Source organism: Sclerotinia sclerotiorum, genomic scaffold, assembly GCF_000146945.2.
Source record: "Sclerotinia sclerotiorum 1980 UF-70 scaffold_2 genomic scaffold, whole genome shotgun sequence".
In the NCBI taxonomy this organism is placed as follows: Eukaryota; Fungi; Ascomycota; class Leotiomycetes; order Helotiales; family Sclerotiniaceae; genus Sclerotinia; species Sclerotinia sclerotiorum.
The window spans coordinates 1,926,242-1,942,708 of record NW_001820834.1 but is presented as its reverse complement, the minus strand read 5'-3'; the positions used below and the strand labels follow the sequence as shown (position 1 = coordinate 1,942,708).

General features: G+C 42.0%; 7 protein-coding genes and 1 non-coding gene across 8 annotated transcripts; 5 read left to right on the top strand and 3 right to left on the bottom strand.

Moving 5' to 3' along the window:
- Positions 1–419: 419 nt before the first annotated feature.
- On the bottom strand, positions 420–848 carry SS1G_01817 (predicted protein; the record flags this gene model as incomplete). Its single annotated transcript, XM_001597571.1, has 2 exons — positions 420–716; positions 795–848. 2 exons carry the CDS (start codon positions 846–848, stop codon positions 420–422), a joined length of 351 nt encoding a protein of 116 aa, XP_001597621.1.
- A 446-nt stretch (positions 849–1,294) lies between these two features.
- On the top strand, positions 1,295–1,381 carry SS1G_14588. Its single transcript has one exon. It is a non-coding gene; the product is annotated as a tRNA-Tyr (tRNA).
- Positions 1,382–2,254: 873 nt separating this feature from the next.
- On the top strand, positions 2,255–6,715 carry SS1G_01816 (hypothetical protein; the record flags this gene model as incomplete). Its single annotated transcript, XM_001597570.1, has 4 exons — positions 2,255–2,480; positions 2,732–2,871; positions 2,978–4,331; positions 4,380–6,715. The coding sequence occupies 4 exons, from the start codon at positions 2,255–2,257 to the stop codon at positions 6,713–6,715; spliced, it is 4,056 nt and encodes a 1,351-aa protein (XP_001597620.1).
- A 746-nt stretch (positions 6,716–7,461) lies between these two features.
- Positions 7,462–8,570, bottom strand: SS1G_01815 (hypothetical protein; the record flags this gene model as incomplete). Its single annotated transcript, XM_001597569.1, has 2 exons — positions 7,462–8,426; positions 8,477–8,570. 2 exons carry the CDS (start codon positions 8,568–8,570, stop codon positions 7,462–7,464), a joined length of 1,059 nt encoding a protein of 352 aa, XP_001597619.1.
- A 698-nt stretch (positions 8,571–9,268) lies between these two features.
- Positions 9,269–9,902, top strand: SS1G_01814 (hypothetical protein; the record flags this gene model as incomplete). The annotated part of the gene is made up of 2 exons (XM_001597568.1): positions 9,269–9,429; positions 9,491–9,902. The coding sequence occupies 2 exons, from the start codon at positions 9,269–9,271 to the stop codon at positions 9,900–9,902; spliced, it is 573 nt and encodes a 190-aa protein (XP_001597618.1).
- Positions 9,903–11,234: 1,332 nt separating this feature from the next.
- Positions 11,235–11,586, bottom strand: SS1G_01813 (predicted protein; the record flags this gene model as incomplete). The annotated part of the gene is made up of 3 exons (XM_001597567.1): positions 11,235–11,285; positions 11,422–11,508; positions 11,572–11,586. 3 exons carry the CDS (start codon positions 11,584–11,586, stop codon positions 11,235–11,237), a joined length of 153 nt encoding a protein of 50 aa, XP_001597617.1.
- A 473-nt stretch (positions 11,587–12,059) lies between these two features.
- On the top strand, positions 12,060–13,532 carry SS1G_01812 (hypothetical protein; the record flags this gene model as incomplete). The annotated part of the gene is made up of 7 exons (XM_001597566.1): positions 12,060–12,181; positions 12,273–12,450; positions 12,546–12,629; positions 12,705–12,824; positions 12,876–12,932; positions 12,998–13,203; positions 13,262–13,532. 7 exons carry the CDS (start codon positions 12,060–12,062, stop codon positions 13,530–13,532), a joined length of 1,038 nt encoding a protein of 345 aa, XP_001597616.1.
- A 463-nt stretch (positions 13,533–13,995) lies between these two features.
- SS1G_01811 (hypothetical protein) lies at positions 13,996–16,462 on the top strand (the record flags this gene model as incomplete). Its single annotated transcript, XM_001597565.1, has 8 exons — positions 13,996–14,179; positions 14,249–14,282; positions 14,350–14,558; positions 14,904–15,151; positions 15,203–15,416; positions 15,469–15,555; positions 15,974–16,253; positions 16,291–16,462. 8 exons carry the CDS (start codon positions 13,996–13,998, stop codon positions 16,460–16,462), a joined length of 1,428 nt encoding a protein of 475 aa, XP_001597615.1.
- Between the last annotated feature and the right edge of the window lie 5 nt (positions 16,463–16,467).

Below are 16,467 nucleotides of genomic sequence, written 5' to 3'. Positions count from 1 at the left end.
AACTAGATAATTGTATAATTGTATGTATTCAATATACTTTGTTGGTGAGCTATTGGATATTAGATTATTAGATTTGATTGGATAATTATTGTTTTGATTTGTTTGATGGGTTATTGTTGGGTTGGGGTGGGGGAGAGAGAGGGAGAGGGAGAGGGAAGAGGGAGGGGGAGTGGAAGGAGGGAGGGGGAATTGATATATTATTTGTGTTGAATTTGAATTTGAATTTGAATATATTAGAGAATAAGGCTGGGAATTTTAATTGATATATTTAGTTATGTTATTATTGAAGAGGATAGAAGTTGGAGGAGTGGGAGGAAATGGGAGGGCATGTATAAGATTTTTGGATCCTTCAAAATGCTATTCATAGAAAATCTTCCCTCTGGAGAACACGATCTTGTGATCTGGATTCTAAGTTCTTCCTACTTTAGATATTCCTGACTATTACCTTTAGGATACTTGATGTATGGATCTCGTAAATCGTGATGGGATGATCTGTCTGATGTGTCTACTTCTTGGAAATTGGGCGGTTGGATGTCGTTATATTTGTCCTTGAACAAATATGATTGGGAGACATAGTCCAAATAAAGTCTTATGTTCTCAGAGTTCGTATTGAGTAAAATAGTAATAGCAACTAGCATAGGGGAGTTTGGATGGATTGCAGCAACGAATTTGGAAGTTGAGCTTCTACGAGCTCTTTGAAATGTATTGTTGTAATACTAAGAAATGCTAGTGAGTGTTATAGTAATTAACTCAAGAAGCGATTTAAAACGTGTGCAGCATGACTTCGCGCTTACAGTAATTTGGAAAAGAAATAGGATTTTTAAGAAACTGATGAAAATACGAGGCATGAGGGAGAGATGCTATCTAGATTTCCCTCATCTGGTGATTGTGAGCTACCTACACTTGCAGATTACTGGCCTTTTAAATTTATGAGAAACAAGAAACTTGGGATTGTTAGCAGAACTTCCGACAAAAAGATGGAGTATACAACAATTTACCTTTTGCTAAACACATAGTGAGGCTTCCTGAGTGAGTTATGGATCGAAACTACCGAATACAGAGATACTATATTTTCTTCATGCCACTTGACTAATATAAAAGCATTGTTGATTTTAAAAATCAAATATATCAGAGAACAAAACGCGATGAATTTTCAAAGATATGATATGGTTGGAGAATCGGTTTTGTGCTATGCAATGGTTATATATTCCTATACAGTGCATAATCTCCCAACAATCGCTAAACTGTTTATGGTTCAGTGGTAACCTGACCGGTTCGAGTTCACTCGAACATACTCTCGGTCGTCTAGTTGGTTTATGACGTCAGACTGTAATTGTTCATTGTAATCTGGATGTCGCGTGTTCGACTCACGCCTGAGAGAAATATCTTTTTGTATTTTTGTTTTTTGCACTTTTTGTTTTGATGTAAGTTATTTAGCGAAGGACGAAGGGAGTTTTGATGTGGAGGATTGTGTGGGTATGGTGGAGTTATTGTTGTATTTTGGATCGAGTGAACTTTCTTGTGGCTCACGTGCTGATAAGGTTACAACAGAGTTAAAGGATAGAATGGAAGATATAATAACATCTGGATATATATTTGATCCTTTTTAGGTTGGATAGATAGCAGGAATGAATTTATAATACAGGAAGTCTATAAATCAAACTGCATGATATTAGATTTTAGGAATTGCAGCTACAAGTAATATAGTCAGTCCCTTGAGACTTTATTTTTCTATAAAAATAACTTTGATAAATGATACTACGCATACGGCCTCGTCGGTATCTCCGGGAACGAATGTTGAAGATGACACCGGCAGTTCTTTCTGATCTACTAATACATATAATCAGACTATCGTTCAAAGATAGTGAGATTCGATATTTCGTCTCTAATTCCACTTGATATGAAGAGTCAAGACTCCTTTTCCCCTAGGCTTTCTACAATGCGTTTTATACGGAGAGAAAAAAACTATTACACTATTGACGTACAAACCAGCCCGTGTGTTGGAAATCAAGTGCCGGTAAAGCTAACAGAAAGAAGACTAATTCTGATTGAGGGGTAGACTTGATTGGGAGAAGAATGTCAAATGCCTCCGGAAAGGTTTCAGCATGGCACTTGGGAGAATTATGCCTAGTATTCAAGGCACCTATTTTTTATATAACCCCAGGTAACCCCTCCACGATAACGATAAGATCTTGTCTCCAGAAATCTCTTCAGCGGGGATCAATTTTTTCTCACTCCAACCAACCCCTTGGACATGGAATACCTCAAATCTTCTGGAGACTCTTGCTTCACAGCAGCGGAGGCTGTGAAGCTTGCTGCTAGAATCAATGACCTTCATGCTGTGAAGGTCGAGCTTAAGGGTGTTTGGATTCATTACACTCATCTGCGACATTCTGATCCCGAAACTGAAGCCAAACTTAAACAACTTCTTCCAGGTTCAGAGACGGTATTGGAGGCTGGGTTGAGGAGTAAAATATATTGTAAGTTGTTTCTTTGTCATAAAATCGCATATCAAAACATTCTTTACAAATCGAGCCTTCAAGATCTCTTGATTGTCAAAACTCGTCTCAGAAATTGAAACCATTTGATTGTTGAATCTCAGTTGAGAGTTTGAAAGGAGTGTTTCTTTTCGAGTATGACTTTTTGCGTCATCTGCGCCTTGTTCAACAGTCATGGCCACTCGTTCCTTCCTAAATATCGACAATATTAATTAAACTCCTTTATTTTTCAGACGTTACTCCGCGAAATCTTTCACCATGGAGTTCCAAGGCCACAAATATCGCACATGTATGCGGTCTCGAATCCCAAGTTCAAAGAATCGAAAGAGGTCGTGCTATTTTGGTACAATTCGCCGAACCATCTGAGGCAGAGGTGAGCATAATCAGTCTCATTTCAGTTCATATTCCTGGAAGTTAAATTTTGTTGGAAATTAAATCATATTAATTCTCAAAGACAATCACTGACTTCATATACTCAGGCGGACGATTTGCCATTCAAGGATATCCTCTACGACCGCATGACCGAGAACTTTAGTGCAGAAGAACCAGATGTTCATAAAATCTTCGAAGAGGGGGAGCCAATTCCCTTGGAAGTTGTTGATCTTTGGGTAGACGGTTCAACACCAATTGAAGTTTTAAAAGCCTATAATGTGAAGCGTGGTCTAGCTCTAGACATCCCCGAGATGGAGTACCTTGTGGAGAAATACACTCAACATGGAAGATCCCCTACCGATGTTGAGTTGTTTATGTTTGCACAGGTCAATTCGGAGCATTGTAGACACAAACAGTTTAATGCGAACTGGACGATCGACGGCATGGGTATGGATAGGAGTTTATTCGAAATGATCCGAAACACTCATAAAAAGAACCCCGATTTTACCGTATCAGCATATAGCGATAATGCTGCCGTGTTACAAGGAGAGATGGCAAGTCACTGGGCTCCAGAATACTCTACTGGTAGCTGGAAGCAAACCCCCGAAGTTGTGCATATTTTAGCGAAGGTCGAGACTCATAACCATCCTACGGCAATTTCACCCTTTCCAGGAGCAGCAACCGGTTCTGGTGGGGAGATTAGAGATGAAGGTGCTGTTGGTAGAGGGTCTGCTCCAAAAGCTGGTCTCTGTGGATTTTGGGTCTCGGACCTTTTGATTCCAGGACACAAGCAACCCTGGGAAATGGATGTTGGCAAGCCAGCACATTATGCCAGTAGTTTGGACATCATGTTAGAAGCACCAATTGGTAGTGCCAGATTCAACAACGAATTTGGTAGGCCGTGTCTCGCTGGATCCTTCCGCACTCTCCTCACAGATGCAGATGCATCAACAGACGAGTGCAGGGGTTATCATAAACCTATCATGATCGCTGGTGGGCTCGGTACCGTCAGACCCGGACACGCTCTGAAGAATGGCAATGATGTGAAGCCTGAAGCTCATGTAATTGTTCTTGGAGGCCCAGCAATGCTGATTGGTCTTGGTGGAGGCGCAGCTTCAAGTAACACATCTGCCGGGGAAAGCTCTGTCGAGCTTGACTTTGATAGTGTTCAGCGGGGAAACCCAGAAATGGAACGGAGAGCCCAGATGGTGATCGATCACTGCAGAGCCCTGAAAGACGAGAATCCTATTGCGTTCATTCATGATGTTGGGGCTGGTGGATTATCCAATGCTTTACCTGAACTCGTTAAGGATGCCGGTTATGGTGGTAAATTCGAGCTTAGAAATGTTGAAAGTGCGGATAGAAGTATGAGTCCTCTACAAATCTGGTGTTGCGAAGCTCAAGAACGTTACGTCTTGATTGTCAATAAGGAAGACCTTGCTAGATTCACCAGCATTGCTAGTAAGTTTTGTCTCAAGAAAAGGTCAAGTCAATATTAATTATCTACAGAACGTGAACGATGTGGCTTCTCCAATGTCGGAACTGTTGTTCCTAAAGATCAAGATGGAGTTGCCAGACTTGTGGTGACTGATCGGGATTCTTCCCAGCACACTACGCCCATCGATCTTCCCATGTCTACCTTGTTTCCTAAGGATAGGAAGTTGGACAGAATTGTTCAGTCCAGGAAGCCGCAACTTCTTCCATTCAACGCGGAGAAGTCTCTTAAGGAAGCTTATCCACATATTCCTGATCATGATCTCTTAAGAATGGCCATCGAGCGCGTCTTTTCTCTACCGTCGGTTGGTTCCAAATCCTTCCTCATTACTATCGGAGATCGTTCAGTAGGAGGATTGACGGTTCGTGACCAAATGGTTGGACCATGGCAAACACCTGTCGCAGACGTAGCTGTCACAGCTACTGCTCTTAACATTGGTGGCAAATTGAAGACTGGTGAAGCTATGGCTATGGGTGAAAAGCCTACCTTGGCTTTAATTTCGGCTGCAGCGTCGGCTAGAATGGCAGTTGCTGAGAGTTTGATGAATATTGGAGCAGCACATCTTCTAGGTAACTTACCTCGCATCCGTTTATCCGCGAATTGGATGGCCGCAGTGAACCAGCCTGGTGAGGGTGCAGCTTTGTATGAGGCAGTCCAAGCAATTGGAATGGATCTCTGCCCTAAGCTAGGAGTCAGTATTCCCGTCGGCAAAGACTCGACATCAATGAAAGCGTCGTGGAAGGACCAGAAGACCGGAGACTCCAAAACTGTCACAGCTCCTATGACTGTTGTTATCTCAGCCTTTGCACCAGTCGCGAATGTTCGTAACACATGGACACCTGCACTCCGAAGATTGGAAGATGTCGGAGAAACAACATTAATGTATGTTGACCTTGCCCAAGGTCATAAAGCCTTGGGAGGCTCAGCACTCGCTCAATCTTTCGGCCAGGTTGGAGATGAAGCACCAGATGTCAGGGACACCGATCTCATTGTCGACTACTTCGATGCTTTACAACAATTACACGAGTCAGGTGTTGTATTGGCTTATCATGATATCTCAGATGGTGGTTTATTAACTACGATCGCCGAAATGATGTTTGCCGGGCGTTGTGGCGCTGAGATCATGCTTGATGGAGTTTCAAAAAGTTCATCCCCAACTCATGTGATCGAAGCCTTATTCAACGAAGAACTTGGTGCAATTTTCCAAGTCCGAAAATCGGACGAGGTTAACTTCATGAGGTGTTTTGCTACCTGTGGTCCTCCTCCAGGGCTCATCAGAAAGATTGGTCGGGTGCCAGCTGCATCAAAACAGCAGCTCGCCATTCGATACGGACAGAAGCCAATCTTACATATGCCCAGATCTGAGCTCCAACAACAGTGGACCAAAACATCCTACCAGATGCAACGCCTTAGAGACAACGTTGATTGTGCTGACGTCGAATTTGAGAACATTGAAGATGACCGTGACCCTGGTCTTCATTATGACCTTACCTACGAACCTAAGGAGAATATTCTTCCATTGACAGCTTCAATCACATCTGCCTTCGCAAAGGCGCCTCGCGTGGCTATCCTCCGTGAACAAGGAGTTAATGGTCACGCTGAAATGGCATTCGCTTTTAAGGCTGCAGGATTTGATCCTATCGATGTGCACATGACTGACATTATCTCCGGGCATTATTCTCTAGCTAACTTCGTTGGAATTGCTGCCTGTGGTGGTTTCTCTTATGGTGATGTCCTTGGTGCTGGTCGTGGTTGGGCAAATTCTATTCTTATGCATGAACAAAAGGCTCGACCAGAGTTTGAGAACTTCTTCAAACGCCCAGATACCTTTGCATTGGGTGTTTGCAATGGTTGTCAAATGCTTAGTCGCATATCCGAACTTATCCCTGGCACTTCTCATTGGCCAGTTTTCGTTGATAACCAATCTCAACAATTCGAAGGCAGAGTTAGCATGGTCAAGATCCAAGACAATGCCAAGAAGCCATCAGTATTCCTCCACGGTATGAATGGAAGTTCCTTGCCTATCGTTGTCTCGCACGGTGAAGGCCGAGCTTCTTTCAAGAACGATGCCGACCTGGGAGCTTTGAATGCCGATAATCTCATCCCAATCAGATATACCGACAACTTTGATAAGCCAACCATGAGATACCCATACAATCCAAATGGTAGTCCCGAAGGTATCGCGGCGGTTAGAAGTTTGGATGGAAGAGTATTGGCTATGATGCCACATCCCGAAAGAACGATCATGGCAGATGTGGGCAGTTATGTGCCAAGGGAGAGCGTAGAGGAATGGGGAGAATTCGGACCCTGGGTGAGGATGTTTAAGAGTGCTAGAAGATGGGTTGGTTGATTGTAGCGATTTGAATGGGATTTACGGATGAAAATGGCTAGAATTGGGAAAGATATCATTGCATGCATTAGTTTTGATGGAGTTATAGGGGTAGATGTGAGATAGATGGTTATCACGCGAATATCAAGAAATATTTTCGTTTCTTAAGATACGATCCTTTTTCTTATATGTTTGAACCAACTATGGTAATATGCACGCGCAAGTCTTGTAACACGGCAAATCGAAATCTTGAAAATGATTTGAGTCATCTGAAACTGAAGCATTTCCAAAGCAGTGCCGAATACTTCCGCATTGCTCTTCTCGCCACACCCTGACTAGACAAACTCCTCGTTTATCCTTCTTTCCAGCCAGTGCTCCACAAATCTCTACAAGGACTCAGAATTAAGCCACAAGTGTTCGACTATCTCTTAAGCGTCGAGAGGGATAAGTGAGGGACTAAGATCACTAGTATTGTCTGAGGCTATAATAGGCAACCAGGTAGCGGCTATGTAAATCTATCGACGAAATAGATCATGTCTCTAGAATCCGTGAGATGTAAATTTCAAGTAGGCTACCTGCCTACCTGTTTATGACGCTGCTCGATTGCTCCTAGGGTCTTGTGAGATCGAAGGATACTTGGACGAGATTGATATGAAGACTTGGAGTATAGTACTGATTATTTGACATGAGAAAATGTCTACTAGGGGACGAGGAATATTGATTTATTCGCATCTCCTTGGAATACTTTACACCCAATCAAGTGCCTCCTATCCAGCATTTTGATCCCTGAGCCGCTTGATCACCGCTTGATCCATATCATGTTTATGTTCCAGAGCCGTGATTCGCTGTTGAAGCTCTGCGATTTTCGTATCTTTACTTTTTAGAGCCACTCGGGTGATATCCCTACCCTTCACAATACCGGATATTTTAAGCGCATGCCTGGTTAGCATTTGGCGTAATTTGACGTTGACTTCCTCGTCGATATGTTGATCTTTTAGGAGATCCATAATCTCCTCGGTCATGTCGTAACTTTGTTGCGGATCCCCTGTACTGCTCTTGAAAGGAGATGCCATGAATTTTGGAGGTGCATCCATTGTAATGTTTTTAAATCGCATGGGAGAAGGTGTCTCCAACGGACTAAAGAGAGCAGATCGTTCATTGCCATCCCATGGGCGACCATTTAATCTTTTACGGCTTGTAGATGGAGTGCCAAAAATATCTTCATCTCGCGGACCTTTTGTTGAAGGCGTAGGATACACACCAGCGTCATTACCCTCTTCTTCAGCTCGTTTTCTTTTGCTTCCTGGTGTCGCAGTCCTGCTATCTATCTCCTTCCTTGGAGTCTCTGGGAAACTTCCAGGGTCTGTTCTCTCGACCGTCCTAACCACTTTCTCCTCATCCTCTCGAGTTAAGGGCCATGCGCCAAATTCATCATCTTCCTTCTTTCCAAGATCTTCAAGCCATTTATTGCTAGCTACAGCATGCACTTCTAAAGTCCTTTTATCTTTCGATGGAGTCACCGGTTCGCGTGCGTCGGGAGCATGAGGTTCTGTTCTTGTATTGTTTAACACCGCGCCCATCTCTCTGCTCTTGGCTTTATCATCCCATAGAAAGAATCCGCATGCTGTCTCCTTTGGTTCTTGACATGTGTAGAACCATCGACCTTTATTTGGCCCTTCTTTCTTAACTTGAAACTTTACAGCTGGTAATCTTGGATTGCAGTTGCCTTCCCCTATGTGTCAGCCTAACAGATAAATGGAAATGTTGTTTTGGGGTATTTACATTTCCAATTTTCATCGGAAAAGAGTCCATTGAGACCAACTTTAGAAGGTGATGCGCCTTTGCGCTTTTGAGGTGAATTAAATAGACTATACATTAGGTAATATTATCATGGGGCGCAGTTTTATGAAGGGAAGTAATTTGACGAAAATATTATCATATGAAGTAGCAGTGGTGGCATGAAACAATTTCCCCTCTTGTTGACATTGTCACCATCGCAACCGATAGAGGGGATGACCTTATTCCTTATCTTATCAAAAAGTCAATTGGAAACTGCGTAGGACGAACAACGGATTACGGATAAAATAAATGCCGATGTAAGAATTAGCGTTATTATGTTATCAATCTTCGGATCTATTATCTAGAAATAAATATAGAAACGAATTACTCTGAACATTTAACTCACTTCTTTCCAATTGTTATTTTTAAATATCTTTTCGGCTTCTATGGAATTTGTATTATAGAATCTACTTATATTTGTCAGTCCTGGCTTGAAGCCAAAACCAATTCCTTCAAGATGGGCCTCATTTCATTCATTACCGGCTACATAGCCCCTATGTTTATCATAATATCTCCCATAACTTCATATGCGGATCAGACGTACTCGATACATCGGAGTAAATCCAGCGCAGGGTTTTCTCTAGATATTCCTTTGATTATGCTTGTTGCGTCGTTTTTGAGGTGTGTCATATTGCAATGAACGTTGGGAAACTCGATACTAATCTTCTTTATTGTAGAGTTTTCTACTATCCGGGGGCCCAATTCGATACCTCCTTGTTGATACAGTCATTCATTATGATTACGATGCAGACTATGCTATTGAAAGTTGCCCTCGATCATCGACCGTCGCCGTCGTCAAAAGGAGGAGATGCTGCTATGCCATTTGCTGGGCATAGGGATGGAGATTTTGGAGGGTCAAGACCATATAACTTCTGGCAATGGCGTTCCCCAAAACCGTATGCACTTGCTTCATTTATTCCTACAAAGATCTTTGAAAGACTAACAAAAAAATCGCAGTTATTGGCAGTTCCTCCTTTACTTGTTCATAGCCCTCACCGCATGCGAATTGATCCTCTCTCCAGCCCCATGGTTCTATTCCGTCTACTCCGACGCAATCGGCTATATTGGACTTGGAGTAGAAGCAACACTTCCAATTCCACAAATCATCGCCAACTACAAATCCCGATCGTGCAAAGGTTTTCGCTTTTCTGTCATGGCCAGCTGGATTGCTGGTGATATAATGAAGATGTTCTGGTTTTTTACCGCTACGAGTGCTATACCCTGGGCCTTCAAACTTTGTGGCATGTTCCAGATGTGTTGCGATTTGTTCTTGGGTTTGCAATTTTGGATGTATGGAGATGGGGATGGAAATAAAAAGAATGATGGCTATAGAACGCCACTAGGGGAGAAAGATGCTCGGTTATCATGAGATGAAGTAGCCGAGAAGTAAAATCAGGGGAAGACTTGGCTTGGAATCAAAAGACATTTGTTAATGGGTGAGCGAAACGAACAAATGAAATCAAAGATGAACATAATGGAGGTTCTAATCGGACTACATAATGAAGTTGTAAACTTTCAGATACACTGTTGATATATTACAAAGTTGTTAATTGTGTATAGAAATGCAATAAGACACCCTTATCGAGGGACAATGCCTTCTGCTTTATGCAATACGGGTTTTAAATCCCTTACATCTACAAGATCCGTATCTTCAAGTTGCCATGCGGCATAATAGCTACATGCTGAAGTCTTCAACTAGCTTCATCACTTCATAGTTCACTTTTCTGAGTTATACTCCTCAGGCATTGAGTTAATGTACACTTTCACGTCGAACAGACAATTTGTTCCCAGCTTCACCTTTTCTGATATCGAATATTGCGCAGCGCTTAATTGCGGAGGTACCAGTGTTTATATAGTTCTCATCAAGCGAGAGGAATGGAATTAGTGAACACCCCTCAGAACGGGGCTTGGAAATGGTGCTGTTCTGGCGCTCACTACTAGGCTTGGCAAAATAGGATAGCGAGCAATTTGCGCGTCTGTGAAAGCTAGATGGTGTCTATTTATTTATTTGTTGTCTGGGTTCTTTCGTCTAATGTTTATTCTATTGTGTTTTGTTTATTTTTCTCTTTTGGTATATTTTGTTAGGCGAGTTTCTTGTGTTGTAAGCTTGAGGTTAGGTGTGGAAATAGTGTTGGATGTTGGTTTCGTTTTCTTGGGTTCATGTCTACAGTAGCTTGGCTATTGAGTACCTGAAGCTTTGTTTATTTTGAAAAGGGAAATTCTTTCATGTTGTCGGATGAGATGTTGATCTGATATTGCTTTTGTGATTGTTCTTATACTTTTACATAGTAACATAGACTTATATCAATACCTTCAGCGTCCCCAATTCCTCGTTCGTTGAACAAACATCTACACTTCTGATTCACTACAATGCCACTTTTACCTCCCACTCATTCTTTCCTCATGCTATTAGCTAAAGAGTCTACTTGCACCTGTCCAAATATCAGTCAGCTATTCATCCGAATTAAACATGTCTTTCATTTTATCCTGCATTTACCTCAATTCTCATGGAGCTAATAGTCATAAGTCGAAATTTTTACTTTTTATGCTGTCTGGTTTAGCATCTGCTCGCCTAATATATCTCCGGCTCATTTAATCTCGATTTTACTTGAAAAGAGGTTACATTGCGTATTGCGGAAAGACTAACATATTTTATTCTAGACTTAAGCGATGTATTAAGCGCGTAATATCCCCCCCACCTTCACAGTTTGGTCGTATATTTGTCACTGGCGTTTTCTAGGGCGACGACGTGCTGGTCTCAATTAGGAGACGTGTTTCACACCACGGAGGAAAGAATCCGTAATTGAAGAGGACAAAATGGAAAAAAGCCCGAAAACTGGAGAACTTAGAGGTAAGAGTTGCAAAAGTGTATTGTGTTGAATACGTACGCTACTATAGACGCGCAATTGATCTCCTAGGACACTGTCGAATTTCCCGAGTGATGCGTGACAGCTGAGTCTAGTCCAATTTAAACCCTAGCAATAGCACAAGTCCATCATGCCTCGAAGATACGATCCTAAACATATTACTTTACGTACTCCTAATATCCTCATATTTCCACCTACAAGTTACCTAGTATCCCAAAGTAGTAATAAGTATCCGAGCACCAGCACCAGCACCAGACAACCCAACAACTTCCATATCTCCTAAATGTAACGCATAAAACTTCATCAAATGATTCCTCCAAGTCTGAAACCTCAACACGCCATTGGCCGCAAAAATACCCGTCGCGTAAATAACAAAATATCCCGACCTCGTTGGTGGAAGCTTTGAAATGAGGGGTAAATGCAACAAAGGAGGGGTAAACACCAAAATTAACTTTTTACCTGCCCATTTTTATATCGAACCATTATCTTCAACAATTCAACGACTTTTTGTTGTTGGAAGTTCTTTACACACACGATTTTACTATTAAATTAAACTCGATATTTGCGATAATTCTTCAGGTTCTTTGATTATTCCCAATTCTCCGAACTTGTTAACAAATCTATTTAGAATACCTACATAATCTAAGATAAATTATAAAATGAAAGGAGTAATAATCGCCAGCGCCAATGCTCCCTGGCAAGTCGTCGATGATCTCGAGAAACCCGTTCCGGGCAAACATCAGATCTTAGTCAAATCACTGATTACGGGTATTAATCCTTTGTAAGTTCTCCCTCACCTCTTCTAACTTTCTAAACTCTGCCTGCTTCCCAATTAAGATCAATTGCATCCCATCGACTAAACAATAATAAAGGGACAACCTTATGCGCACAACTGGTCTCCTAATTCCGAGCTATCCTATGGTTCTTGGTTGTGATGCTTCTGGTGTTGTTGTGGAGACGGGTTCAGAAGTCTCGAAATTTAGAGTCGGAGATGCCGTTTTTGGATGTACGAGGCCTGGAGTCGTGGGCTGTGGTACTTTTCAGGAATTTGTATGCCAGTTTTTATGTTGTCTTCGGATCTGATGTTGTACGGTGAGATGATGGGTGCTGGATGCAAGAGGCTAATTGATTGTTTGAAAATATAGCATTTAATGGATGAGAAATTGGCGTTTAAAAGGCCGGAGAATGTTTCGCTCGAAGAAGCTGCCACGATTGGAGCGGGGCTATTGGTGAGTAGATCTCTTTTTAATTGATAGTTGTTGTGTTAGGTTGTGGATGATGAATACTGATTGCGTATCTCATAGACAGCTGCAATATCTCTGGATCAGGGAAACGATATCATGTATCCTGCCTCCCGAGAAAATCAACCAGAATGGTTTATTGTGCTAGGAGGTGCATCGAATGTTGGGCAATACGGTATCAAGGTTAGCTTTTCTACAATGACGTCTGGAGAAAATGATATTGATACAATCTAGCTTGCAAAATTATCTGGATACCAAGTCCTCGCTTCGTGCTCAGACTCTAGTGTTGATGTGAGTTCCTCACAGTTATTCTTCGTTCCAACGAACTGGGAGTAGCAACTAACATATCTCTCTAGGTTGCCAAATCTGCCGGAGCAGATGCGACCTTTGACTATAAACAACCCATCGAAAATCAGCTACCTGAGATCGAGTCTATTACATCAGGAGATTTCGCAGGCATATTCGATGCTTCAGCTGCCAGTTCTGTCGTAGCCCTAGCAGCTTTGAATACCAAGTCAACGGCTAAAACACAAAAGAAAACTTTCTCAACTACAAATAACTGGTATGAGAATAACCTGTCGTAATCAGCAATTTGATAATGAGCTAATAACCGAAAATAGGGATCCAATCGAAGAACAAAAGGAAATCAGCATCTACCAGGTCAACCTCGCTCTGATTGGCAATTACGGAGAACCAGCAGGAGACGCCCTAAACCACGCTGTAGAAAAGCTAATCCCGAGACTCGAAAGTCTCCTCTGGAAAGAATTACTAGAGCCAAATGAAGGGGAAATAGTAGCAACAGGTTTTGCGGGGGTGAGCTTTGGCGTTGATCTTCTGACTAAAAATGGCATTAGAGGAAAAAAGGTTCTGGTGAAGTTGCAGGATTTGTAATGTTGCCGGAATGGGCTCATGCGTATCTCCCAGTCTGGTAATCACATTATGGCATTTATTGATCCTTAAATTGAGGCTTTTTCTGCAGTGCAGATCTATTTGACTATATGGGCCGTCCCGTTCCGTGTCTTCGTGGCAAAGCGGGGGATTGCCTGCATAGGCGTATTGGTGTATATCCTCTCGATCTATTCCGGGAAGTTTTAGTGTTCTGCGTTTTGCCGAGTAATTAGTTTGTTCTTGTCTCAAATAATCTTTTGAGAAATTTTGTCTGCCAATAAAATTCGCTATTCTGACTTTACTGTGACCGGATTGAAGTTGAGGAAAAGAGGGCTGCATGTAGGCTTGACTTGGCAATGTAACCTCAAGTGAAGAAATCCGCTTGCGCTACAATATTTAAGTCGGGTATATACCCTTTAGATACCACTGAAGTATGATACTCTTGTTGTGTACACACTCTTCCATAATGTCTTTATTCTCAATTTCCTCAATATTATTATTATCCGCCCTATCTATCATTTCCCACGCAGCACCACTCGGTGGAAAGCTAATTGGTCGTGACACCGCACTACTAGCTAGCTATGACTTCATAATCATAGGCGGAGGCACAAGCGGCCTCGTTGTAGGAAATAGATTGTCTGAAAATCCAGGTCAGAAACACTGAATTATTTGATTTGAAGCTTTGAACAGAAAAACTAATCATATATATATATATACAGCAACGAGCGTTCTCATTATCGAAGCGGGTGAACTGTGAGTAATATGCACGTGGAAAATTTTTATTATCTACATTTCTGACGAGTATGTGTGAATTTTAAAGTGATCAAGGGGAAGACTTTATATATGTGCCGCTTCTTGCAGGAATTAGTAATGGTGCTATAGGGACGAAGTATGATTGGAATTTAACTTATTCTGCGCAACAAGCCGCGGATGATCGGGAAATTGCTATACCGTTGGGTAAGGTAGTGGGTGGAGGATCTTGTTTGAATAAGATGGTTTTTGATATTGCTGGGAAAGTGGATTATGATCGTTGGTTGGAAGTTGGGGGAGTCGGTTGGGATGATCTCTTTCCGTATTTTAAAAAGGTGAGGTCTTTTTTTCTATGTAATTTGGAAAGTAAATGGACTTATTTATTGTTAAATAGTCAACTAATTTCACACCACCCGCGCCGGAAATTGCAGAGGAATGGGATATACAAACTGATCCTGCAGCACATGGATACAACGGTTATGTAGTAAACCATTTACCAATCGTTGTGACATTGTCTGATCTTTGTATAGGTTCATTCAAGCTATCCAACCTTTTATTGGCCGTCCAATAGTGAGTCTTTTCCAAGGAATTTGACGAAAGTTATACCTGTTAACTCATTACTAGAATACTTCTTTGCAGCCATGAAATTCCTCGGGATCCGCAAAGTATTTGATTCTCTGAATGGGGATGCAAATGGTGCTTTGTGGAACCCACAGTCACTTGATCCAGATACCAAGACGCGATCGAACTCTAGAACTGCTTATTGGAACAGTGCAAGTAACCGCACAAATTTACACCTTTTGACTAGACATCAGGCAACGAAATTGATCACTCATTCAAGCAATGGAAAAGTTCCGATTATTGGTGTCGAGGTAAGTGTTTACCGATGAACCCTTTTAACAATTTTCTGACTTTGAACATAGTATGCCACTAGTTCTAACTCTACGAAGTCGACTGTATTAGCGAATAAGGAGGTTATTCTCGCAGCTGGTGCTATACATTCGCCTCAGCTGCTTCAATTATCTGGAATTGGAGAGCCCTCTTTGCTTAAAAAGCTCGGCATAAATACTGTGGTAAACTTGCCAGGGGTTGGTGCAAACTTTCAAGATCACCCATTGCTTGCGTCCGTTAATAACTGTGCGTTGATATGCCCAAATCTTTGGAAAACATCGACTGATTGGCTTATTAGTGAACATTGCTCTCAGCTCGAACAATCTGACTAGTAATTCGACTTACAATGCTGAAATGCTCGCCCTGTACAGATTCAATAAAACAGGTAGGTAAAACGTATTAGAGTATTCGAGACCGGCCTTAACCAAGTAGTACAGGTCCTTATTCCACTGCAGAGGTGAACGCATTTGCCTTTCTTGGAACTCCTTCTTTCACCAACACAACTTCACAAATCGTGTCTTCCGCTTCATCCATCACTCCGGCGTCATATTTATCACCCGGTGTTGACCGGTCTGTCTTGTCGGGATATGAGGCCCAATACAGAATTCTCACTCGAGACCTCCCATCAAATAATGTTCCAATCATGGAATTCATATTTCTTGATGGGTCAGTATATGCAATTCTTCAACATCCTTTCTCTCGTGGTACAGTAGCAATAACTTCCACGGATCCTTTTACTCCACCATCAGCAAACCCGGGATTCCTATCTCATCAAACAGATCTCCTCCTGCTGAGTGCTGCAGCCAAGTATGCACGTAAAATAATAAACACTCCAACATTTGCACCACTATCACCAGTTGATATCATTCCTGGTCCAGCCGTGCAAAGCGAGTCGGACTTTGAGACATGGATTCGTTCGACTATTAGTTCGACATATCATCCAAGTGGTACTACATCGATGATGAAGAGGCAACTTGGAGGAGTGGTGGACTCTAATTTTAAGGTTTATGGAGTTAGGAATTTGAGAGTTGTTGATGCAGGTACATTCCCCATGATACAGGCTGCGCATTTGCAGGCTACGGTGTATGCGATGGCCGAGCGAGCTGCTGATGCGATTAAGAAGACATATCGACTTTGAGGCTGGTGAGGTTGAAGTCTGTGGCGATAGGCTGAGTATAGGAATAAATGTAATTGAACAAGTATACTCTTCTTGCTCTCGAAAAATGAGTAAAATAAAGCAGCTCATTACCAATCATATGATGATTGGTCGTGAAGAAAATGGAAAGACTTAATGTCA